Raw genomic sequence first — 26,460 nt, 5'->3', positions numbered from 1 at the left:
ATATACAGGACAAATATTTTCATTAGAACATCTACATTTTTTTAACAACTTTGTCCCTTCAGGAGTGTCAATTATGTTCAAAATCTACTTATTTGGAATATTACTACCTAAATTAGGTACTACTATATTGTATGATTTGTATAACAATTGCTAGTACAGCATTTCGTTGGAAATTATATAACGATTCTGCTTTTAACACCTGAGTAATTTTTCAAAATTATGTTGAACTTTTACTTTGCTTTATGGGTCTAGGCATATCCAAATGCCATGTTCTCAATTATAGACAAAATCTAAAAGCTGACTCCTAAGCTTCTCTGCAATATGTATAGCTTTTAGGAACCCTTTTGTGTTTCCTTTCCCAGTGTTTAAAAGAGCAGGAATTAAGAAGCCTTCAAAAGAAGCAAGTATCTGTGTTTTCACTTTCATATTATTCTGAACAAATGTTGGGTTCATAGTGTTGCTTTTCCTTATTGTTTTCCACGTATATTACTATGTCATATCAAAAACTGCCACTTTTATTTCCAAGGAGAAATTACACATCAGGGGAGATCTATGAAAATAAGAGTAGAAAAACATGTTAGCGAAGTTCATATAGCTTGTCTCTCCTCACCAATAGTCATAAAAATATGATTATAATTTTATTCCCTTTGTTTTCTGAGTCCCACCATGAAATTTAACTCCAAGTCAAGGATTTGAGTTTTATTACTCCTTGCTGCTTACCTTGATTCTTTGAAAATTACTCTTGTTTCCTTGACATCTGCTGATTTATAAAAAATAAATATATAAATACACTATACTGTGACCAAATGTTATTGGTTAGATGGGAAAGTAAAACTGTCCGGAATTCAATCAAAATTGAGGATGCTACACTCTTAGGTCTGAATGATCAGATTTTCCTTTCTGTTCTTCACCTGTGGAACTTTGTTTGAAATGCCCCATTATACATAGCTTGTTGTTTTTTTAGTCTCTAAGTCATGTCTGACTGTTTTGCAACCCTGAGGGCCATAGTCCACCAGGCTCCTCTGTCCATGGGATTCTCAGACAAGAATGCTAGAGTGGGTTGCCATTTTCTTCTCCAGAGGATCTTCCTGACACAGGGATCGAACCCACATCTCCTGCATTGACAGGAAAGTTCTTTACCACTGAGTCCTAGTACCTTAAACCTAAGTGGCCACACCAGTTAGAGCTAGAACCTATCAGTTGGTGGTAGTGTTACTCCATGAAGACCTGTTGTTTAGTCACTAATCTGTGTCCAGCTCTTTTGCCACCCCGTGGACTGTAGCCCAGTAGGCTCCTCTATCCACAGGTTTTCCCAGGCAAGAATACTGGAGTGGGTTTCCACTTCCTTCTCCAGGGAATCTTCCCCACCTGGGGATCAAACCTACCTCTCCTGCATTGGCAGGCAGAGTTTTTACAACCGAGCCACCAGGGAAACCCCACATAGGGCCTGCTTCCTGTCAAAAATACTGAATCCTGAAACTGATACAATGTTAGGAATCAATGATATTTCAATTTTTAAATTTATTAATTAAAAATTGCCAAATCCTTCAATTTAAAGAAAAACAAACCAAAATTTACATACTCTTTTATTACTTAAAAATTGCTTTAACATAGACATACATGTTACTGGTGACATTTTCAGTGGAGGTACCAAGTTTCACCCATATAAAATTAACTGAAGAATAAAAAAAAATAAATCAAAAAGAAAACCTCATTCCACTTTTATTAGAATAAAGGAAGTATGTGACTAAATTATTATCCTTTATGCAATGAGAAGTTCTGGTTCTATAAGCCTAATTTATCTGCTCGATAGATTGCTGTGGTTGATTTGCACGCTTTTTAAAAAGTTGAAACTCTACTTGGACCGTTTTTATTATTCCAAAATGAGAAAGTCTTAGATAAGTGGGTCATTACTGCTTTATTCTCACCTTGGATTTAGGATACTTGAAGATGAAAATAGCTTCTCACCTTTGATTTGATTTGGATTTTCAGATACATTTTCGTTTTAAAAAATATCTTCTATCAGTATAAACCTGCAACCTCTGACCGTCCGCAGAAAGCCCATGTAATATTTCTGCATCCCAACACACTTGGTATCAAATCTCAACACTTTCCAAAGAAAAGGTCATCAGAAATGATATTTATCTTTGACCTTTCCTGATCAAATGGGTTGTTTTTATGTCCTTTATATTTTATGTAAAATTTAGAAGTATACCAAAATGTGGACAAGATTAAATAAAATTAACACAATCACACAGAGTTACTGGATATGTTGTAAATAATATAGCACTATGAATTTGTAAAGAATTGGCATTTAGGCCAATATCTTGGAATGCTGCTGCTGAGTTGCTTCAGTCCGACTCTGTGTGTCCCTATGGACTGCAGCCCACTAGGCTCCTCTGTCCATGAGATTCTCCAGTCAAGAATACTGGAATGGATTGCCATTTCCTTCTCCAGGGCATCTTCCCAACCCAGGGATCACCCAGGTCTCTTAACGTCTTACCTGCATTGGCAGGCAGGTTCTTTACCACTAACACCACCTGAGAAGCTCAGTGTCTTAGAATAATATACCTAATTTATAACTTTTCATGTTCCACTTGTTAATGAAAATCATGAGGTAGACGCAAAATATGGGCTTATACCTGGCAAACTTAAACAATCTGAGCTATTTCTTACCCACTACTAGAAGGAGTTTGGGAATCATCTGTTAGAAGGATACTGTCACTCTACTATAATCAGATGTGTCTTTGTCAATAATGTATTGGACATGAGTTTGAGCAAGCTCTGGGAGTTGATGATGGACAGGGAAGCCTGGCGGGCTGCAGTCCATGGGGTCACAAAGAATTGGACATGATTGAACAACTGAACTGAATGTATTTATATATTTTTTTGAAGAAAAGACATTAATTTTTTAATTCTAGTAGAAGAACAAAAAATTTAGAGAATAAAGTCAACATATAATGAAGTAAGCACCATCTAATTTCCTATCCATTACACCAAGAATAAAGTCTGTCCTTGGAAGGCAGGAGGAGAAGGGGATGACAGTATGAGATGGTTGGATGATGTCACCAATTCAATGTACCTGAGTTTGAGCAAACTCTGGGAGATAGTGAAGGACAGGGAAGCCTGGTGTGCTGCAGTCCATGGGGCTGCAAAGAGTCAGACATGACTTAGCAACTGAACAACAACAAACTGGATTTCAAAATGAAATATTCCAATTTAAAAGTTATTATCAACTAAAAGGCATCTGAAATTCGGGAATTATAGGATTGTATGACCCCATTTGTATGGCTATCTTTCTTAAATATTATCATGTCATTTTATATCTATCTCTGCTGCCTACTCTAATTTTTTCTTCTTGTTAGATCACCTCTTTGCTATTCATTGGTATTTCAGTGGGGTTTTTTTGTTTGTTTTTTAAGCTGAGTCTCATCAAGAATCTTCCAAAGCTATTGCTGATTTAAATTGTGCTATAGCAATCATGTTAATTGTTCTGTGGGTGCCAGTTAAAGGTATGAGGGCAAACTGTATGTGTGTATGCATGTGTATATATGTATTCTTGTGCTTTTATGCACTCTTTTCAATATCATTCAAAAGCCATCTATTTCCTCCATCTGTATTATGTAAGACTTTTCTCTCTACTTTGAGTGTGTGTGTGTGTGTGTGTGTGCATGCTCAGTCATGTCCAACTCTTTGCAATCCTATGTACTGTAACCTGGCCGGGCTCATCTGTCCATGGGATTTTCCAAGCAAGAATACTGGACTGGGTTGCCATTTCCTCTAGGGGATCTTCCCGACCCAGGAATTGAACCCACGTGTCCTGTGTCTCTTGAATTGGCAGGTGGATTCTTTACCACTGAGCCACCTGGGAGGGTTTCTCTCTACCTTCCCTACTAATGATAACTATGATTATCTACTTTGTGGTATAGGGCAGTTATTATTAAAAAATAATGAACTGATTGGCTAAATGGATGTTCAAATCATTAAAGACCTAAAATTATAATTGACATGTTTCCTTTGAAGAGTACAAAGAGAAACTTAGCTACATGCAGTCTATCCTCTGGGCACAAGTGTTTGCTTTCTTGTGAATGTTGTTAGCCTGTGAAGATGAGATAATGGTGCCACGGAAGCTATCAGAATTTAAAACAAGATTTCCTTTATTACTTCATTCTACAAATATTGCTTTGGAGTTCGTGTGATAGGTATTGTGTGCACACTGAAAACGCAACAGTAAGCACTACAAATAATACCTGACTTCATGGAATTTCAGAGTTCAGAGAGAAAGCATTTATTGAATGTGCAATTACAAGGTTAGTTCTTGTTTCTATAGGGCATATATCAAGTGCAAGGAAGGTATTTATTCAGGTGTCCTAATTTAACTTGAGAACATCAGTGAAGACCTCCTGAGAACTAATGTTCCTGCCAAGAAGACTCCCTTAATGAGTCATGTTTGGCTAAGGAAAGATGAGAATGAGCTGGGAGTGAGAGAAAGTCAAGTAGAGGAGAGTACAAGTGAAGAAGCCCAGAGAGGTGAAAGGAGGGCTTTAGAAGAATTGAAAGAAGTTTCAGTTTCCATGAGGATGGAAAGAGGAGAGCAAGGCAATGACCACTTTGAGATGAGGAAGGGGAGGTGGGAAGAGACCAGATCATGGAAGTCATCATAAACCTCATCATGTTGGTTGATATTTTATCCTATAGGCAACAGGCAGGTTACAATAGACAAGTAGCATGATTGGGTAGTAGCTGACAGTGTGGAGAATGGGTGGGACTGATTGCAGAGAGGATCCAGAGAGATCTATTAATATATTGTAGTGGTAACTGGCAAGAGGTTATTTGTAGTCTGGACTTGGGTGGTGTGTGAGGGAATATTAAATCGTTTCCGATGATGGGAACACTCTAGCATAAAAACTTGGACAAAGAGCTACATAATTATAAAGTTGTCAGGAGCATTATACTAGTGTAAATTGGTATGCGTGTTGGTCAACAAAGAAATCCATAGAGCAAAGATTATGTGTTTTTGAAAATAGTTTATCAAATTATGTACATAAGCATGTTCATTACATAAATCATATATCAGTCAAAAACACATTCATCAATAAATGTGCTGCCATAAGACAACCAATATTAAATTTTAGTATATTTTTCCAAATATATATGTATACAGGTACACAAAAGAGAATGTAAATTGAACACACTTTTTGAAAATGAAGATAGACTTGTAATTTAGGCTATATTATCCTTTTTAGAAAATTATCAATATACCAATATATGTTCCCATAGGAAAAAATATTCTAACATTTTAATAACTTCATAATACAGAGAAATACATATGTGTTTTTATTAAACTGTATATTTGATTCCATTTTGATATTTGTACTTTCAGTTAAATTCTAATGTATGAAATATTTTCAGTCATATTAAACTTCAGAAGACAAATTGATAAAGTCTAAATGACAGTTCTTTTCTCTTTCTCTAAAAGTATGTGACCAATATCATGGTGGGTTTTTTGTGGTAAGTATAGTATATAATAAGACCAGCCCAAGAAAACACATTAATTATTCTAAATGAAAGAAAATTTATATCTTTTTTCTTCCCCAGTAAAATGCTCTGGTCTTTTCCTATGGGCAGTACTACCATTCATCATTTCTTTCACCTCTGAGTTCCCATCTGAGCTATTACTAAAATTCCTTAGTGCAAGACTCCATGTTAACTAATTTTCATAGAATAGAAAAACTTCTGGCAATATACACAATTGAGTGCTGAGATGGAAGCCTAGATTCTTCCTAAGTGCTTTATAGATCAAGAAAACAGTCATCTATTTGCAAGCAATACTCAAGGTCATTTTAAACTATGTTTTTATTAGATTAATTTTTTGTTCAAAGTATCAAGGCTCCTACATAGTTAGAGCTATGAATACGGAACCACTATTGTGGCTTGTGTTTGTTCCTGAAGCTATCATGCCTTTTTTAGAATAGTTTAATAAAAAGCAAATATTTGAGTATATAATTTTTTTCAAATGTTATACACCTCAGCATGTCAAGCTTTAAATGAAACTGAAGGACACTCAAATAAAGTCACTTTTGTCAAAGCCTTCTCCTATCATAACATATTTGGATGATGCAAGATGCATTCCCTTATGATGTCCAAGTGGTTGATAAACCGATTTCTGTGGAATATGTAAGAACTATTCAGACTTTGTGGTTTCCTTAAATGAGATGAATAAGAATTTCTCTTTTCTGAATAGGACATAAAGTATGCTAGGCCTATTTTAGATGCTTCAGTGTGCCAAAGATGGTATTAAGTTTGGTGTTCATAAATTACTAATCTGGAATAAGAGATTGAATGTATTTTGAAAACTTAAACCTGTTTCACCTGAACATGTTTAACTAGTTAATAAGAAACATCAAAAAGACAAAACCCTGAGATCAACGGTCATTTTTTTGCAAAGCTATTATATGCTGTTTAAATTGGTTGTTCGGGTCTGTCTATAACATAAGTTTTAATAACCTAGCTCAAATGCAGATTTCTAATTTTCAATTAACATAGGAATAATTTTGTTTGCTAAAATAAAATAAATGAATGAATGACAAGTCTGAAACATGAAATGTTCTAGGTAGAACTTTTTAAAATTCCAAATTTCAAAAAATCATGTGGCAACTGTATAGCTCAAGCTTTAAGTATTAACTTTTAACCTTTGACCTTACAGATTTTAACCAATGAAATGTCTCTTTAAACTTTAAAGGAAACAATGATAACGAGCGCCTGGCGATTGCTAGACAGCGAATTCCATATCGACTTGGTCGAGTAGTTGATGAATGGCTACTCGACAAAGGTAAAAAACATTGATTAAAACTTCAAATAAAAAAATAATTTGAACATAACCAAGTAGTACTTCATTGTAACACTAATAAACATAAAAAATAAATTTTCCGTAAAACTAAATTAAAAACAGATTTAAAACAGTAAAATGTAGATAGTAATATTTGCATTCCTTGTATAATACTTTCTATACATTTTTAGACGTACCAGCTGTTTAATAATCTTACCCTGTTAACTTAAGGTTAAAGGGACTGTTAAATATAATCCACTAACTCAATCTATGAAGGTACTCACAGCAAGCATTAACCCAAAATGATAAATCATTCATAGATTATATTACATGTTCCAGCCTCTAAATTATTAACTAAAATATATGTAGTTCTGATATCTTTATTATGGTCCTGAAAAACAAACAAACAAACAAACAAAACTCTTGGTTTAAACTCTAGGCATCTTAAATAGTGGGCAATATGGATTGCCAGTCAAAATGAAGTCCCTTTAACGTTTGCAACCTTCTAAGAGCATTTGGGAACAAGCCCTAATTAAAACTGAACTTAAAGCTGTGTGCATGCTTTTTATGAACAGAGAGCAATCTGCTAAAAATGGATACTCAATTTGATGATTTTGGTACTGTTGCTGAGGATTGCTGTTTAATGGAAATGTGCCATAATTTCTCCATCGGTTTGTGTATCATTCCTGAAGCCGCTTTTTACATCTGAAGCTATGTGTTTTTTTTCATTTGTTTTGTTTTAATAGACTTGCTGAAAGCCAATCAGAAAAATCTTTTTGGAGTTTTTGTTTCTTTGTTTTGTCTCTGACACACTCAGTGTAAACCATGTGTTTCTTTTCAGTGTATTTGCCAGAAAAGTAGAATAATTCAAATAACAATGGACTATTGCATTCAAAAAAATAAACATTTCTAAAGAAAAGCATATGGATACATGTGACCATTATGTGAATTATGAAATTTTTACAATAAATTTAAATTAGATTTCAGCTGCTATAGACTAGTTTCTGCCAGTGGTAATTTTAGAATGACAAATACTTGAAATGTTAGATATCTTACATATTTTTAATTTATCAATTTAGATTTGAGATCTTGAGGTAAAAGAGAAAGTGATCCACTGAAAATTGATTTATAATATATATCTTTGATTGGTCTTTTAGCAAAGGCACTACATTTACAATAAGTTGAGAATTTATAAGTATTTGCCAGTGATTATGCATTTCATGGACACCTCATTTATAAGCAATGAATTATGAGTCAAATGCCTCTCTTATAGTTTATTGCTCTCATTATCCACCCCATGAAAGATTTGTTTTATCATCCTTTATAGAATGTAGAGTTCACAATCAACATTTTTGCATGTATGTAATATTATTTTTACAGGGCGTCAGCTCACAATCTTCAATAGCCAAGCAACCATAATAATTGGCGGGAAAGAGCAGGGCCAGCCCTTCCAGGGTCAGCTCTCTGGGCTTTACTACAATGGCTTGAAAGTTCTGAATATGGCAGCCGAAAATGATGCCAACATCGCCATAGTGGGAAATGTGAGACTGGTTGGTGAAGTGCCTTCCTCTATGACAACTGAGTCGACAGCCACTGCCATGCAGTCAGAGATGTCCACGTCAATTATGGAGACCACCACGACCCTGGCTACTAGCACAGCCAGAAGAGGAAAGCCCCCTACGAAAGAACCTGTTAGCCAGGTGAGTACCTGGATTTCATTTCTTCATTTTGAATCTGTGACTATGAAAGTGGACTTTTCTGCATGTGTGTCTTTTCTAGAATGGGATTACTTCTGATCTCAATCATTATGGCTGTTTTGAGACTTGCTTAATATAATGGATTCAATTTGAAGATTAAATGTTGGTTTGTGGCTTGTGAACTTTGGTAAACTTTGTATTGGTTTGTGTGTGGCTAGGTTGATGGTCTTGATCCAGTAACCTTGGTCTAGACCAAGCTAAGGGGATTGTCTGAGCATTATACACGGTTTTCACTTTTTAAGTTAAATGAACAAGTAAATTAATGAAGTATCTGCAAGACCTTGTTCAAGCTCAAAACTTTATCAAAATTAAATAAAAGCAAGTTCTGAAAATCTTAAAAAAGAAATTACCTACAGCACTTGTATTTTGAAGTCTGAAAATTTTGAATTGGAAGGCACGTGGGTCTTGTCATGAACGATAAGTCTACTCTTCTACTGTTGATAGGAAAAAATGCACTATTAGTTTATCTGAGTACAAAGACCCAAAATATGGTATTTAAAAACTGTCTTGGGCCAACATATTTTGTACATTATGTGGCTAACTGCCCTCACCCAAAATATTCACTGAGCTTATTTTTCAATCTTATGTCTAAATTTTTAGGGGAAAAAAATTTTAAATGTCACAATGTACAAGAAGTATACAATTCAATTAAGATATTACTTCATTAATGATTTGTTGTTGTGTTTATTGTGTGTGGCTTATTTAACAATAAGCAGGTTATTCAAGCAAATCTGATATAGGAAAGCAAAACACAGAACAATGATAAACTTTTTCCTTTAAGTAAATAATTCAAAAGAGGATATTCTAGGACATTTAGAATTGGAAATATTCTTGTGAATAAAATTTTAATTAAGCAGATTTTTTTTCCTCAGAAGTCTTGCTTCATCATTAATGAAATTGCAGCTGCTTAAGTTCTTAGGTAAACCAGATATATCCCCCAATAAGGAAGTATCAGCCTCATTTTAATATGCTTTATTTATTAGTACTTGCTATGTAGTAAGAAATTATGTTTGTTAAGAAAATATGTGTAAAATAGCTATTTCATGTACAAGTTAAACACCTAAAAATGAAGAAATTAAAATTTATGCATTTTATAATATTAAGTAATGTAAAAGGAAAATAGTTAACTGCCCATTAATTGCCAATGAAAAGACTCTCTTTTTTTATAAGCTATAACATGTTTAAAGATAGCAATGGTTTATGGAAGTAAATGATCTAATCAATTAGTGATTACTTGGTTCATTTGAGGAGGTATTGACTTAAATAAAAGATTACTAGGTTGATTAAAAAATAGATATTTTAAATCTTCAGGTTTCAACAGACCAATAATAGCAATTAAAGAATTTAGAATAATATACTACAAATATTCAATTGTGGCAACAGTGTTTTAAAGTTGTACTGAAAGCTTTTAAAATTCTCTCATAAGGATATGTTTGTGATTACAGGTAGTAAAATGTGAATGTATGAAAGAGAGACTACTGGAGAAGAAATCAAATTGCTTATTTTTGAATAGCAGGCTAATTTATTGTGAATTTCCTTTACTTCACAATTGATTTTTAACTGCCCTCCAACTACAAAGAAATTATTGATATATACAGAATTTAAGTGTTTGCTAGAATTATGAGTCTTGGAAGTTTCAATAGGAAAGTGATTTGTAATGCTCAGTCTAAGACTATAACCTTTGACCCATTTTTGCAGGTTGGATGAGGCATCTTCCTTCTATAATGGCTATAACTGCCTGCTTTTATCAACTGTCTTACTCAGTTGTATGCCAGGGAGGGTCATTTAGTTTTCAAAAGCCATACTGGACTGTTTTCTCAATCAACGTGTATTTTCCTCAGTGATAACACAGAGCCTCTTAAGTTACAATGCCTATGTACCGAAGGGTGATTGCATGTTTTAGAACTATAGAAACAGATTTTTGGTCAAGCAGAATTAAATTGGATTCATTTCAGTTAGATGAGATGAGGTTTTTTCAGCCATTCTGCAAGGCAAGTAGTGGGGAGAAATGTATTTTTCAGTTTTCACAGAGTCAAAGAATATAAAAGAGAATTCACAAAATGTCATCCCATAAGATTCTGTTTACATTCTTATTTAAAAGTGAATATGCTTTAAAAAGAAAAAAAAAAGTTTTTCTTCTCTTGATAGTGATCAATTTTAAGACTGATATTTACTTTAGAAAGACATGATCTATGTCATGAAGTAATGGATCCATTTACCAACCCTTCTGATTAAATAATTTTAAAAAATATGACTATAACAATATTAGTAGTACTTTTTAATATGGATTATATAAAATTCACAAAAAGTTATTTTGTTTATGATATTTAGTATCTAAATGTTTCCATAAGACCCACTCATCCTAACAAAGAGAAACTTTCTATAAAGATAATCCCAGAAAGTGAATCTTCGCAAACTTTTGACAGTATAAAGTTCTTCAGGATGCTGAGATCTTCCTTCTTGGGTTTGGAGGCAAAAGTGTTACACAAGATCTTTGATGGCTAAGTGTTCCCTGCTCTTCTGAATAATATGGCAATCTATGATGTATATGTGAAAAAAGTGTTAGTTGCTTAGTCATGTCCAGCTCTTTGCAACTTCATGGACTGTAGCCCGCCAGGCTCTGCTGTCCATGGAATTATCCAGGCAAGAATACTGGAGTATGGGTAGTCATTCTCTTCTCTAGGGAACCTTCCAGACCCAGGGGATGAAACCGGGGTCTCCTGCATTATAGGCGGAACCTTTACTGTCTTGAGTCACCAGCCAAGCCCTTGATGTATATGTAGCTTTATGTAAATGAGTTAAAGCAAGTTAACATGCAAAGGACAATATTCATTCCCTTTGGTTGCCAGTTTGTAAAGAAAGGAAATTGTTTATTTTGAGATCAATATTTTGACATTTCTTTTGGTCTATGCTTTGTATCACATTTTGCAATGTTGTATTCTTTCCATTAAGAATATATTAAAAGTTAATTACATACTGTAGACAATATGGATCCATGGTATTGCCTTTTGGTTAGAGAAGGTATGGTATAATAGAAAGATCACAGCAACAGGTTTCCAGTTTCAATACAACCTCCTATCTTTGTGAGTATCTTGGACAAGATGGTTAACCTCGCTGCACTCTGGCCTTGCTTGCTATCTCTCTAAAATAAGTGGGTTTAGGAACCTCTTGAACTGTGTTGTTCTTGTTTAGTCACCAAGTCATTTCTTACTCTTTTGTAACCCCATGGATTGTAGCCTGCCAGGCTCCTCTGTCCATGGAATTTCCCAGGCAAGAATACTGGAGTGGGTTGCCATTTCCTTCACCAGGAATCTTCCTGACCCATGGATCAAACCCATGTCTCCTGCTTGGCAGGTGAATTCTTTACCACTGAGCCAGCAGGGAAGCCCCATGTACCCAGTGGTATATCAATGTAATTATTAATAGAATCCTTTTTTGACTCTCAAAAGCATCCCAGTTTAGTTCACAAATTGTATTATGCTCTACTTTGACAACATATTTAAAATCTATCTTTGCAAGAAAATCATTCTTCATAAGAATAATAGAGAGGCCCTGTCTTTTACACTCAGAGTAGAAACTGACTCTGGTCTCCTTACCTGATCTCAAGAATCCATAGTGTTTTTCATCTTCTTTTCATCTCATTTCAAAAACCTTAAAAAAGGAGAGAAATAAGGCTTTGAGAGATTCTGGTTTTTGACTGGAGGGACTATAGTTTGCAACTCTTAGAAAGAAATTAAATTGTAGACTGGAGCAGAATCAGTAAGTATGAGTGAAATGTACTGCAACAATTTAGTGGTTCCAGTTAGACTTTATTCAGAATAGAGGTAGCAAACCTACTCAAGAAAAGGTACTATTGAGGATTTTAAACCATTGGTAGGTTGTCAGGACATGTGTATTCACTTCCTACTGAACTCATTGGTATTTGATTCCTGTAGAATGTTCCAAAAAGAATCCCGATTAGTGTACAAACAAAAAAAGTGTTTGAATGTGTTGGACACTGCTATTGCTTCCTGGCAGCTTTGGAGATACTCATAAAAAATTAATGCTATTTGTTTGAAAAATGTAAGCAGAGTGCACACATATTTCCATGAAAAATATCTAAAGCTAACAAAAAACATTTTGTAACTCCAAAGAGCAAAATTTTATTTTTTATTAAAAATATTAATTAACCTTAGCTGTGGCTTCATTATTAAAAAATAACTGCATTACTTATGATTATGTGTGTTCCTGATAACCACTCTGCATTTTAAAATACTGGTGACATGAATAATTAATTTTATTTTCCCTAGTCTAATCATTCTGCTGAATTTACTTAAATTACTGTAGATTTTAACTGCAAATTTTAGTGCATAGTGAAAAGAAAAACACTTGGGTGTAGATTTGAAAATGTATACAAAGGCTCGTTCTTCTGAAACTAATGGTGCCAAGTAAGAAAAGTATGATTCATTGTAATTTTAAATGTAAAGAAGCACTGCTATTTAGAAGGTGTTTTCCCCCTCATTACTGGTAAACAAAACTTCTAGGATATATACATTTTAAAGAGTTTATTGAGAAATTTGAGGCCCAAAGAAACTAAATAACTTCCTCAAGGCTATGCAGCGAGCTTCTTTTCAGAGTATGTTGAGGTGAGCTGGTCCTCTGCCCTTGAGCCTGGCCTCTGTTCAGAATCTCATCACTTCTGCCTTCACGTATTCTTAACTAGTTCAGTGTGATCTCTACCTACGTAGGGATCAGGCTTCTCTTTTTGAAAATGCAGATATGAGCCTTAATACATCCAAGTATTTAAGATAAAGAGCAGATTCCCGAATGATCATCAGGGTCCATCCTTCACAGCTAGACTCCTATCTGCCTCACTAGGAAGTTTTATCTCTACTCTTCTCCACAGCCGTTTCCTCTGATCTGTTGAACTACTAATAGAAACCTCCAGAGGTCATGCCATTTCACACCTCTCTCTGCTCTGCCTGCAAAGCCCTTTCCATTGTTCACCTACCTATTTCCATCCTTCATACTCTTCCCAGTCTCTCCCAGTCTGCTTCTGCCTTCTGAGAGCCGACTATTTGAAGAGGCAGCACTGACAAGGCTGTTAAGGGTGTAGTATTGTGCAAGGGTCAAGGGCAGTGACTCCAGAAGCCTGAATGCTTGCTTAAATCTCAGTCTTACTTTCCCTGTATACTGGCTGTGTTCCTTAGGCAAGTTAGCCTCTCAGTATCTCTGCTTCCCATCTATAAAATGGGGGTGATGGTGTCATAAACTTATTGTGAGAATTAAATAGTCACTATCATATGAGAACTATATACAGTCACTGCTATTTGACAATTTTTCATTGTCCAAAGAAAAATTTTTTTTCATTATGGTTCACCCTAAAATGAAGAGAAGTAAAAAATAATGCCTGACACATGTAACCTTTATACAAATAATAATTATGTTTGAAAAGCATTCTTTAAGTACACTGTATGAATTAAAGCATCTTTCTTACCTTTAAAATATTTTCTTCGCCCTTGCAAACAATAGCTCTGAATTGCTGTTTCTGAATCAAAGCGTCAATTGCATATACTGAGCACGTACTGAGCTGAAGGGGCTTCCCAAGTGGCACGAGTGGTGAAGAACCCGCCTGCCAATGCACGAGACGTAAGAGATGCTGGTTAGATCCCTGGATCCAGAAGATTCCCCGGAGGAGGGCATGGCAACCCACTCCAGTATTCTTGCCTGGAAAATCCCAAGGATAGAGGAGCCTGGTGGGCTAGGGTCCATAGGTCGCAAAGAGTCGTGGGACACGACTGAAGCCACTTAGCGTGCACACACGCGTGCACGCAACTGAGCTGAATTCTCTGTTGAATGTGTTTTCCACAGGGAGGCAGCGCCATTCCCCTACAAGTATGTTGAAAAGCAGTGGGAGGCAGGAAGTGATTCAGGGGGAGCGTTGTCACTAGCATTTAGTGGGAGGGGACCGAGAACACTAAATATACTGCAAAGTGAACTGTCCACTGATCCCCATACCCGGCACTGTTTTACTCAACCTCCAACCACCACCTCTAGCAACAGAAATTACTATTGACTGAGAAGCCCAGAAATTCCCGATACCTGTTTCGCAGCTGTTCTCAGACAGAAACTCATTCATATATGGTGCTGAATATTGAAAATATGACTTCTGTAATTGTCCTCAATAACATGTCTTGATTAAGGAGCTTAAAAATTCATGTTATACTCTTTTTTCAACATGGATATGAAAAACATCAAGTACTTCCAGCTGTGCGTTAGACTAAATTGGGTTTATGATTCTTGATATAATTGATACCATTTGGGAGAAATGGAATGATTTAAGACCCTGTATCTAATGAGTATGTGACAGTAAATTCAGTGAACATTTTCTCAGAAAGGACTGGTGAGATTGTCACCGTTCCTGATATTTCAAGTCTCAGTTGAGGACAAAGGAATTACTTTTTATTAAGTCAGGTGTCAGGTGTGAAGTCGCTCGGTCGTGTCTGACTCTTTGCGACCCCATGGACTGTAACCTACCAGGTTCCTCCACCCATGGGATTTTCCAGGCAAGAATACTGGAGTGGGTTGCCATTTCCTTCCCCTTTTATTAAGAAATGAGTTAAATTTAAAGTAGCAATAAAATAACCTTATCTTCATGTCTTTATTTTAGTCAATACTATGAATTCTGGGTACCATAATAATCTGGCTTTCAAGTACATAAGTATGTTTATGTTATATCTGTTGACTTATTCCTCTTTTACATGTAATAAGTATTTTGTTAAGGAAGGGGAGGAGGCAAGTCATCTGGAATAAGAAAATTGTGTATGCATGCATGTATGTTAGCAATGCTTTTTTCTTTGATAATATATATAAAACAGTAGGTTTAGTTTAATAAACTGATATCAAGATTAAACTTAAATCTCTCTAATAATATCTTGTGGAAGTAGAATTGATGTACAGTATACGTTTGCAGATTCTTTTCCATTATGGGTTGTTACAAGATAATTGAATATAGTTTCCTGTGCTATCCAGTAGGGCCTCATTGTTTGTCTATCTATTTTATATATAGTTGCCTATATCTGTTAATCCAAAACTTTTATCCTTCCCCCTGCATTTCCACTTTGGTAACCATAAATTTGTTTCTGTTTGTAAATCTATTTCTGCTTTGTAAATAAGCTAATCCTTTTAAAAACAGAGTCCACATATAAATGATATGGGATATTTGCCTCTCTCTGTCTGACTTACATCACTTATGATGATAATCTCTAGGTCCACCCATTTTGTTGAAAATGGCATTATTTCATTCTTTTTTAATGACTGAGTAATATTCCATTGTATATCTGTGTACCACATCTTCTTTGTCCATTCATGTGTCAATGGACATTTTACGTTGCGTCCATGTCTTGGCTATTGTAAATAGTGTCACTATGGACATTGGGTACATGTTATCTTTTCAAATTAGTGTTTTCATGTTTATGGATATATGGCCACGAGTGGGAAATTGTTGTGTCATATGGTACTATATTGTTAGCTTTTTAAAGAACTTCCAAAAGGGTTCCCTCTTCTCTGTACCCTCTCCAGGATTTGTTATTTATAGATTTTTTTAATGATGGCTATTTTGACCAGTGTGAGGTGGCATCTCACTATAGTTGATTTGCATTTCTCTAATAATTAGTGATGTTGAACATCTTTTTATGTGCCTGTTGGCCATCTGTATGTCTTCTTTGGAGAAAAGTCTATTCAGATCTTCTGCCATGTTTTGATTGTTTGTTGTTGTTGTTGTTGTCTGTTTGTTTATGGAGCTGCATCCGCTGTTTTTATATTTTGGAAATTAATCCCTTATTGGTCACATCATTTGCAAATACTTTCTCCTGTTCTGTTGTCTTCTCATTTTGTTTATAGTTTTCTTTGCTGTGCAAAAGCTTTTAAGTTTAATTAGGTCCCATTTCTTTATTTTTGTTTCTATATCCATTACTCTAGGAGATGGAGCCAAAACAAGTATTGCTGTGAGTTAATATCAAAGAGCATTCTGCCTACGTTTTCTCATAGGAGTTTTATAGTATCTGGTCTATGTACCCCTTTTTGTGCCACTTCCATACTGGTTTGATTACTGTGCTTGCTGCTAAGTCGCTTCAGTCGTGTCCGACTCTGTGTGACCCCATAGACGGCAGCCCACCAGGCTCTCCCGTCCCTGGGATCCTCCAGGCAAGAACACTGGAGTGGGATGCCATTTCCTTCTCCAACACATGAAAGTGAAAAGTGAAAGGGAAGTCCCTCAGTCGTGTCCGACCCTCAGCGACCTCATGGACTGCAGCCTACCGGCCTCCTCCGTCCATGGGATTTTCCAGGCAAGAGTTCTGGAGTGGGGTCAGAGCACATGATTTATCCAGATCCATTCTTTCTCAAGGTTATTTTGGCTATTCAGGTTTTTTTGTGTTTCCATACAAATTTTTAAAAATTTTGTTCCAATTCTGTGAAAAATACCATTGGTAATATGACAGGGATTGCATTGAATCTATAGATTTCCTTGGGTACTACATGAGTTCTTCAATTTTCATTATTTAGTGCCTATATTAAGTTTTCTTATCAGTTAACATCACTGAAAAGTTCTCCAACAACAACAAAAAATATGTAGTATCACGTGATATGAACTTTAAGAGGCGATATAGCTAATTCATCTGCCTTTTTTAGCACTCATGAAACACTGTCTTCTCATTATGGCTATTCTTTTTATGTAGAATCTCAAGCAGACAAATAACACAAGTGTTAACCAATAGTTTCTTCAGTTAGCATAGAAATGATAATCAAAACAAAAATAGCAGTGTATATTTGTTTTTATTAAGTTGTTTATGGGGTTAGCCAAATCTTCATCCAAGTTTTTCTGTAAGATGTTGGCCAAATGAACTTTTTGGCCAACCTAATATTTTTAACCATAATGTATGTTGCCTGTAAAGCTGCAGTACTTTTAGTTAAAATTATGAATTAGTAAATATCTTTTGTGTACATAATATATAAAATATTTGCAAAGTATTGTATTCTTGAGGATAAAGGTGTGGTACCTAGAGATACAGACCTGTATGACAGGAACCAGCTACTTCTCGGATGTGTGGAGAAACCGTGCATTAATTATAAAATGCAATATTCAACAGGCATCACTGACTCAATGGACATGAGCTTGAGCAAACTCCAGGAGATAGTGAAGTACAGGGAAGCCTGGCATTCCGCATTACATAGGATAGCAAGGAGTTGGACACAACTGAGCGACTGAACAACAGGAACAACAACCAAGTCAACAAGAACAAAGCTTCTGTACATAACAGATGAACAGCATATTATTAACAGTATCACTGACAAACCGAAACTCTGAAACAAAGTGAAAGGGTGGAAGATATTTTAGTCTTTTTTTTTTAAACAGCAAGTGTTTTGAAGTAACACATTTTTATTAATTCACATGTCCTGAGTGTTGGCAATGTGCTAGACATTACCCTGGATCTGAAATTACCCACACTCTGTGGAAAACTTCTAAAATAAATATTATCATTCCAGTCTGTAGGTTTGATAGGAAAGCTGGTGACGCAGACTCCTTTTGTCCTCTTTTAGGATTGATTTTCCTAGTTAAGGGACCTGGAGACTTCCCTGAGAGGGGTGTGGGTGAGCAGAATCACCTCTGTCTTTCCACAGAATAAATACCACGTGGTTGAGGAACTGTGGATACTGCTTGAACTCAATGTTGGACTGTTACATGGAGTGAATTATGAACCAGTGATAAAGGGAACTTTAAAATCATTCTTACTGTGATGATAGGTTCTTTGTGTCAGCTTGATTTACATGAGCAAACATCTTAGCATAGCGTCTGGCACAAAGTATATGGTCATTTTTTCCTTGTTCCCATTCTTCCACTCTCTTCTTTCTTCTCTCTGTTTATCGCTTTTTTCCTTTCTTCCTTTTGTGTGCTAGACCCTATTCTAAGCATTACAGATTCAAACAAGATGACTCAAATCCCAAATAAGAGAAGTGGGCCTGAATTTGATCAACTCTGTCCACAGGCTGCATAAAAAATAAATTTAATTATAGATTCCCCAGAATACTGGTGAGCTGACCACATGAGGTCATTTTTGACCATCCAAGTACTGCATTTTGGATTCTTTTCTTGATTATGAGGACTATGCCATTTCTTCTCTGGGATTCTTCCCCAAGGTAGTAGATGTAAGGGTCATCTGAATTAAATTTCCCCATTCCTATCCATTTTAGTTCTCTGATTCCTAAGGTGTTGATGTTTATTCTTGGACATGAACTTGGGCAAACTTCGGGAGATGGTGAAGGACAGGGAGGCCTGGTGTGCTACAGTTCATGAAGTCACAAAGAGTTGGACCCAACTAGACAACTGAACAGTGACAACAAGCACGTGAGGAGTTTCTATCTGCTGTACCATGTTAAGCCAGCTCTTACAAGATCTTCACTAAATGTGTGTGTGTGTGAAAAAGTCATTCAGTCATGTCCAGCTCTTTGCCTGCCAGGCTCCTCAGTCCATGGGATTTTCCAGGCAAGACTATTGAAGTGGGTTGCCATTTACTTCTCCAAGGGATCTTCCCAACCCAGGAATCAAACCCAGGTCCCCCACACTACAGGCAGACTCTTTACCATCTGAGCCACCAGGGAAGCCCACTAAATATACCCCAGTAATAAAAATTCAGCAGGAGAACCGTGGCCCTAGAACATTTAAGGGAAGCTTGTTTTCATATTTCCTATATCTCTTAGCTTTCCTCTACAGTAACTATCCCTGAATATATATCAAAAGACTTTGTATACAGCTAGATTATACTGTAAGTACTTGTGTCCATGGGTCCAAAGGGAATACTAATTTCTTTCAAAAGAAAATAGTATTCACATCACATTAAATGGAGGTTCTCTGGTTCTAATGCCTGTATTTTAGAAGTAAAAAAGATTCATCAAGATTCTTTCACATTTTGTGGTGAATTTCCTATACCTACACCTGAATTTCCCATGCACAGCATTAAGTGACCATTAGTGATAATTCTAGAGAAAGCCAATATGGCAACTCATAACAATAAATGAAATATAAGACACCATGAGGCAGCCAAATGACCCACTTATTCTGTTATGAAATGAAGGCTTTCCACTGTCCAAAGTAAGAGTTTTCATTATAGTTTTAGATAGAAGTATACTTATATTTGTACCTGAAGTTGTCTGTGTTTTATTTAATCACCTCATTGTCTTACATATTCTTCTCAGTATGACTTTGCATTCCATATTATTTGGAAAGTTGATTCAGAAGAGGGGGAAAAAAACATGTGTGAAGCACCAAATTTGAAATTTATCATCGATATGCTAGCAATAGTAAACAAAATGCAACTTCCGATTTTCAGTCTCTTCAATGTTTTCCTCTCTGCCATCAGTGGTCCTCTTTTCTTCTTTTTATCCTATGCTACCCTTGTGCCTGTGGTCTTATTAATAGTAATTGACTACATTTATAAAGTTCTTTGCTGTTGTTCAGTCACTCAGACACGTTAGACTCTTTGAGACCCTATGGACTAAAGCACACCACACCTCCCTGTCCCTCACCATCTCCCGGAGTTTGCTCAAACACATGTCCGTTGAGTCAGTGATGCTATCTAGCCATCTCACTTTGCTCATGTTACTGGTATGAGATGATTTTAGACCTTACATTTCACTCAAAACGTTCCCCCAAATCCCCAAGCAGAATGCATTTCTTGTATTATAGCACTTTGGAGAAATAGATAAATAGACATTCAGATAAGTAGATAACAGATAGTTCTTTATCTATCAGAGCCTATAACTTTTACTTCCATTTCTTTTTGACAAGCCCCTGAAAGTCAAAACCTATGCCCTATTCCCCTAAGCAGGCTCAACACCTAAGGTGCTTGGTGCATAGTGGCCACTAAGGAATTAGTTCTTGCATAGATAAATTATGAACACATCAAGCGCATATCCCAATGCTGAGGTAAATAATGAGTGTTGCCTAGTGTTGAATTTTCCTGGATTGATCAAGAGTTGCAGAGAATGAAAATGGTACATATAAGAAGGGGAAAACAGTTATTCCTTCACATGGAGAGTTAATACACAGTTTTAAAACAAAGAATATTGTTGTTTTTAAGAGAAAGTTGTGAATAGGACATACAGAAGGCAAATTCTCATTTCAGTTTGTCTTACTGACTTTCGCCTAAGTTCAGGAAGGAAGGTCTGTCAGTAAGGTGGAAAGGACAGGGGTACAAAGCAGTATAGTTTTTGCTGACAGGTTACAGATCAGTGGGTATAGCATGCTTTTTCAGGGGTTGAGGAGTGTCTTATCATTTTGGGGTTAACTGTGATATTTTAATTGACAATTTCAAGTGAGAACCAAGTACAAAGAACTAGCAAATTAAAAGAGATTAGAGGAGCATGCTGGCATAACACTAATTGAACACAAAGACTTAAGTGAAGTTTGGGGAGTAGAGTGAATTCCTGATGACAGACAAATCTAGACAAAACCTAGGATATGTCGAAGGAGTTAGTCTTGCTGTGTGGGTTATTTGAAAATATAGTATACTTAAATGGGTGATACCTCAAATTGCAAGTAATAACATTAATTATAACCTACTCTTTTACACTGGTTCTGAAGCTAATAGCAGGATTCTGGCAAAATTTACTTTTAGATTTTGTTGTATTATATATATATGCCAAAAAAGTGGAAATAGTTGTTAAATTATTTTTATTACAGTAAAACATGCACATGAAAACAAGTCATATGATTTAGAAGATGATGTATGTATCAGTTCAGTTTAGTTGCTCAGTTGTGTCCGACTCCTTGTGACCCCACAGACTGCAGCTCACCTGCAGGCTTCCCTGTCCATCATCAACTCCTGGAGCTTGCTCATATTCATACCCAGCAAGTCGGTGATGCCATCCAACCATCTCATGCACTGTCATTCCCTTCTCCTCCTGACTTAAATCTTTCCCAGCAACACAGTCTTTTCCAGTGAGTCCGTTCTTCGCGTCAGGTGGCCAAAGTATTGGAGTTTCAGCTTCAGCATCAGTCCTTCCAATGGATATTCAGGACTGATTTCCTTTAAGATGGACTGGTTGGATCTGCTTGCTGTCCAAGGGACTCTCAAGAGTCTTCTCCAACACCACAGTTCAAAAGCATCAATTCTTCAGCACTCAGCTTTCTTTATAGTCCAACTCTCACATCTATACATGACTACTGGAAAAACCATAGCTTTGACTAGATGGACCTTTGTTGGCAAAGTAACATCTCTGCTTTTTAATATGCTGTCTAGATTGGTCATAGCTGTTCTTCCAAGGAGCAAGCGTCTTTTAATTTCATGACTGCAGTCACCATCTGCAGTGATTTTGGAGCCCAAGAAAACACTGTTTCCATTGTTTCTGCATCTATTTGCCATGGAGTGGTGGGACTGGATGCCATGATCTTAGTTTTTTGAATGTTGAGTTTTAAGCCAGATTTTTTACTATTCTTTCACTTTCATCAAAAGGCTTGTTAGTTCTTCTTCACCTTCTGTCATAAGGGTGGTGTCATCTGCATATCTGAGGTTATTGATATTTCTCCCGGAAATCTTGATTCCAGCTTGTGCTTCAGCCAGCCGGCATTTCATATGATGTACTCTGCATATATATGTGACTTCCCTGGTGGCTTAGATGGTAAAGCGTCTGTCTACAATGCAGGAGACCTGGGTTCGATCCCTGGATGGGGAAGATCTCCTGGGGAAGGAAATGGCAACCCACTCCAGGATTCTTGCCTGGAAAATCCCATGGACGGAGGAGCCTGGTAGGTTACAGTCCATGGGGTTGAAAACAGTCGGACACGACTGAGTGACTTCACTTCACTCTGTATATAAGTTAAATAAGCAGGGTGAAAATATACAGCCTTGATGTACTCCTTTCCCAATTTGAAACAAGTCTGTTGTTCCTTGTTCGGTTCTAACTGTTGCTTCTTAACCTGCATACAGATTTCTAAGGAGGCAGGTACAGTGGTCTGGTATTCCCATCTCTTTCTGAATTTTCCGCAGTTTATTGTGATCTACATGGTCAAAGGCTTTGGCATAATCAATAAAGCAGAAGTAAATGTTTTTCTGGAACTCTCTTGCTTTTTCTTTGATCCAACGGATGTTGGCAATTTGATCTCTGTTTCCTCTACCTTTTCTAAAACCAGCTTGAACATCTGGAAGTTCATGATTCATGTACTGTTGAAGCCTGACTTGGAGAATTTTGAGCATTACTTTGCTAGCGCATGAGATGAGTGCAATCGTGTTGTAGTTTAAACATTCTTTGGCATTGCCTTTCTTTGGAATTGGAATGAAAACTGACCTGTTTATGAAAACTGTGATTAAAACTTTCAATGAAAACTGTGGCCACTGCACAGTTTTCCAAATTTGCTGGCATATTGAGTTGTAGCACTTTCACAATATCATCTTTTAGGATTATAAATAGCTCAACTGGAATTCTATCACCTCCACTAACTTTGTTCATAGTGATGCTTCCTAAGGCCCACTTGACTTCACATTCCAGAATATCTGGCTCTAGGTGAGTGATCACACCATCATGATTATCTGGGTCATGAAGATCTTTTTTGTCTAGTTCTTCTGTGTATTCTTACTAACCTCTTCTTAGTATCTTCTGCTTCTGTTAGGTCCATACCATTTCTGTCCTTTATTGTGCCCATCTTTCCATGAAATGTTCCCTTGGTATCTCTAATTTTCTTGAAGAGATCTCTAGTCTTTCCCATTCTATTGTTTTCCTCTATTTCTTTGCATTGCTGTATATAAAAATAGTAGCAATACCCCATCCAACCCCTCACCACCCCTCCTCTTACTTCACAGAGACGATATCTTTTCATAATTCTTTTGGCAATTAGTTTTATATCTTTAAATAATATGCTTACACTTCCATTGTTTATCCATTTAAAAAATAATATTTATGCACTCTCCAGAATGAAAACTGAAGATTAGTTCCTGGTCTTTATCTCTTCATTTCCCTCTTCTTCTTTTCATCTGAATTTTTTCATATACTAGTCATTTTTGTCACTTTAAATAGTACATATAGTGTCTCTATTTCTCATTCCATTAATGTGCAACAGTATCTCTTGAGATCCACATTAGTAAGATAAAGCTATTGTACACCTACGTCTTCTACTAGCTTCTCTAAATCCCACCACCTCATTATATTTCCAGAGATGTTAACTTTAACATGCTGTTTGACAACCACAACCACATCTTGCATATTTTATCTATTAGGAATACAAATTGCAGAAACAGTAAAGTGCTCTGAGACTACCACTACTGTGTAAATATTGTCCAATGCCAGTTGCAGTTATGTGTTAAGATTATATTCATTTTCTTATGGGTCCAATATTGTATTACCTGGACTTCTTAAAGGAGAATATTCTCAGGGTCAGGATCAAATGGAATCCCTTCCATCATATCAATTTCTTATAATCAGGACATTCCATTTTGTTTCATATTTGTATTATACCTGTCTCCTTTTTTTTCCAAAAGTTCCTCAACATTTTTTTTCTTACTTTGTTTCCTCTGTGTTTATTGGATCAGCAGTTTAAGTTCCCACTCTTTTATGAATTCTTTCTCTTTCACCCCAAACATCTCCTATCTGTGGTTTCTGTTATTGAGCCTTAGTGTTACTGCTTGATCTCGAGTGTGACAGGAGACCCTGTTCATGTTGAGAGTGATCAGTGAGTATGTAGAGTGATAGACTTTTCCTTGGAAATGGCAGATGGTGTAGACGTCCTAATGCCGGAATAAAAAGAATATTCAAACTAAGAGCCTTACCTTTCTTTGAACAAATTTTTGACTGTAAGAGAAAAATGACCTGGATTTTCATTTGTCAGTTTGTTTTTGCTTCGGGGGTTTGCTTTTGTTTCATTTTATATTTTAGGTGATTATATTAACTGTACATCCCTGTGTCACAAGTTGTCTCAAAATTTAGCAACTTAAACTAACAAAGATTTATTCTCTCACCATTTTTGTGGGTTAGGTGAATCTGGGTAAAGCTTAGCTAAGAGCCTTGGGCTCAAGGACTCTCATGAAGCTGCAGTGAGAGCCATTGACCAAACCTGCAGTCTCATTTGAAGGTTTGACTGGAGGCTGGGAATTCACTTTCCAATTCACTTACATGGCTTACTCTTACACATATGGGTATAGGGCCTCTTCATAAATTCTGGCAGCTCGTTCCCCCCAGGGCAAGTGATCTTAGATGGAAGGAGAGTTGGGGTTAGAATCTGGGTATCACTTAGGATGGGAGCCATGGACTTTTCATAACTTAATCTTAGAAGTGACATCCCATCATGGCTACAGCTAGTTTAGCCCATCCATGCACAAGGGGAAGAAATTACAAAAGGGCATCAATGCCAGGAGTTGAGGATCTTTGGGGACCATCTTAGGTCCTTTCACAATGTCAAAAAGTAGATGGATGCCAATGGATTTGACTTTTATATGTATTTTCTGCTGATCTCCTTCCACGTCTTGTCCAGATTAGCTGTCAGTGACTCTTTATCCCCTGTATCTCTCTGCATTGTATTCCAAGCTGTGCATTTTTCTGCTTTTCCCACTCACCAACTCTTTTTCAGCCATTTCTAGTCTTCCACTAGTGTTTGGAAAGCTCTTTATTGTGTTGACTGCATACTTTTTCTCTCCACTGAGAGGCTTAACAGACAACACAAGTTCGTCTAGCTTTTATTTTTCGTGGGGCCTCAGGAGGGAGAGAGACAAAAGCATCAGTATTCTTCCCCGACTTGAAATGGACTTTGAGATTGCAGCCATGACTAGAGGAAATTAAGTATTTTGGTACTGTGTTTAGTCACTATCCAGAAAAGAATACCCTTTGCTTTTCTTTTCACATTCAAAACACAGATGAGAAGTCTCTATACTCCCAATTAACTGAGTTTGCAAATTGTAACAGATTGTGAAATATGAAGAAAAAGCCTAACATTCTTTATTATTTTTGAATTCTGAGTTTTCTGCTCCTTCACCCTACTAACTTAACCTTTTGAAGCAACTTCTGCTGGCTTGAATATATACGGTATTATATTTATGCAACTTCAAAGAATCTTTTAATCTTCCTAGTTTGACAAAGTTTAGCTATAATCATTTGGACTCAAAGAGCAATCACAAAAATTCTAAATGACTCTGTGATTGCTAAGGCCTGAGTTCTTTTTCATTATTTTATTGTCATTCATTTTTAGTGGTTAGAAATAGATGATGTGGTAAGTCAGCAAAATAGTCTTCATTCTCTCAAATAGCCTATCTTTAATGAAATCTTAGAAAGAAACAGCCTTATATTTCTGACCTCATAATGCACTGTTCATCAATGAAGAAAAGCCAAAATGAAAAGCAAGGTATAGTTTTGTCTTCGTATCCAATTTCAATTTGCTCCAGTCAGGAACAGAAGTATTAGAGAGATTAGAGTAGTATTGGAAGAACAGAAGGACTTTTCTTATTTTCTAGATTCCAGGTTTTTTTCTACTTTAACTTCAAAAAACATTTGCCAATTAATTCCAATGGTAATTAGAGCAAAAGTACTGATTACTTTGCTAAAATGAAACTCAGAAACTAACAAATACAAAGCAGAGACACGTTTTATATTCACACCTAACCATATATGACATTTAATAGCCTTATGTAGTTATTGTTTATCTTTTATCATTTCAAAGTTAACTGTTTCTCCCTACTTAAAGAAAATTGTTTTATTTATTTAATTAAACTGGAATAAAATAAATGTTGTTCTGCCTTTTTAAAAAAAAGTTCCCCCACTTACTTGGTGTTTTAATTAGTTTTTGCTATGTTGCAGACTGCCTCTAAACTGAAGTCACTAGAAATATTGATTTAGCTCATGATTCTGTGATTCTGC

General features: G+C 36.1%; 1 protein-coding gene across 30 annotated transcripts in view; it reads left to right on the top strand.

Annotated features, from left to right (window-relative positions):
* Nucleotides 1-26,460, top strand: part of NRXN1 (neurexin 1) — a 1,214,076-nt gene that overhangs the window by 1,053,036 nt on the left and 134,580 nt on the right. For 18 of the 30 annotated variants that reach the window (XM_027555233.1, XM_027555240.1, XM_027555243.1 and 15 more), the window contains 2 exons: nt 6,743-6,832; nt 8,210-8,529. In XM_027555233.1, coding sequence (XP_027411034.1) covers nt 6,743-6,832; nt 8,210-8,529 — 410 coding nt within the window. The remainder of the gene's footprint in view (nt 1-6,742; nt 6,833-8,209; nt 8,530-26,460) is intronic. The other 12 variants (XM_027555248.1, XM_027555254.1, XM_027555262.1 and 9 more) reach the window with 1 other exon arrangement.

The sequence above is a fragment of the Bos indicus x Bos taurus genome, chromosome 11, assembly GCF_003369695.1.
Source record: "Bos indicus x Bos taurus breed Angus x Brahman F1 hybrid chromosome 11, Bos_hybrid_MaternalHap_v2.0, whole genome shotgun sequence".
NCBI lineage: Eukaryota > Metazoa > Chordata > Mammalia > Artiodactyla > Bovidae > Bos > Bos indicus x Bos taurus.
Note: the sequence above shows the minus strand (reverse complement) of the source record. Positions and strands in the feature narration are given on the sequence as shown.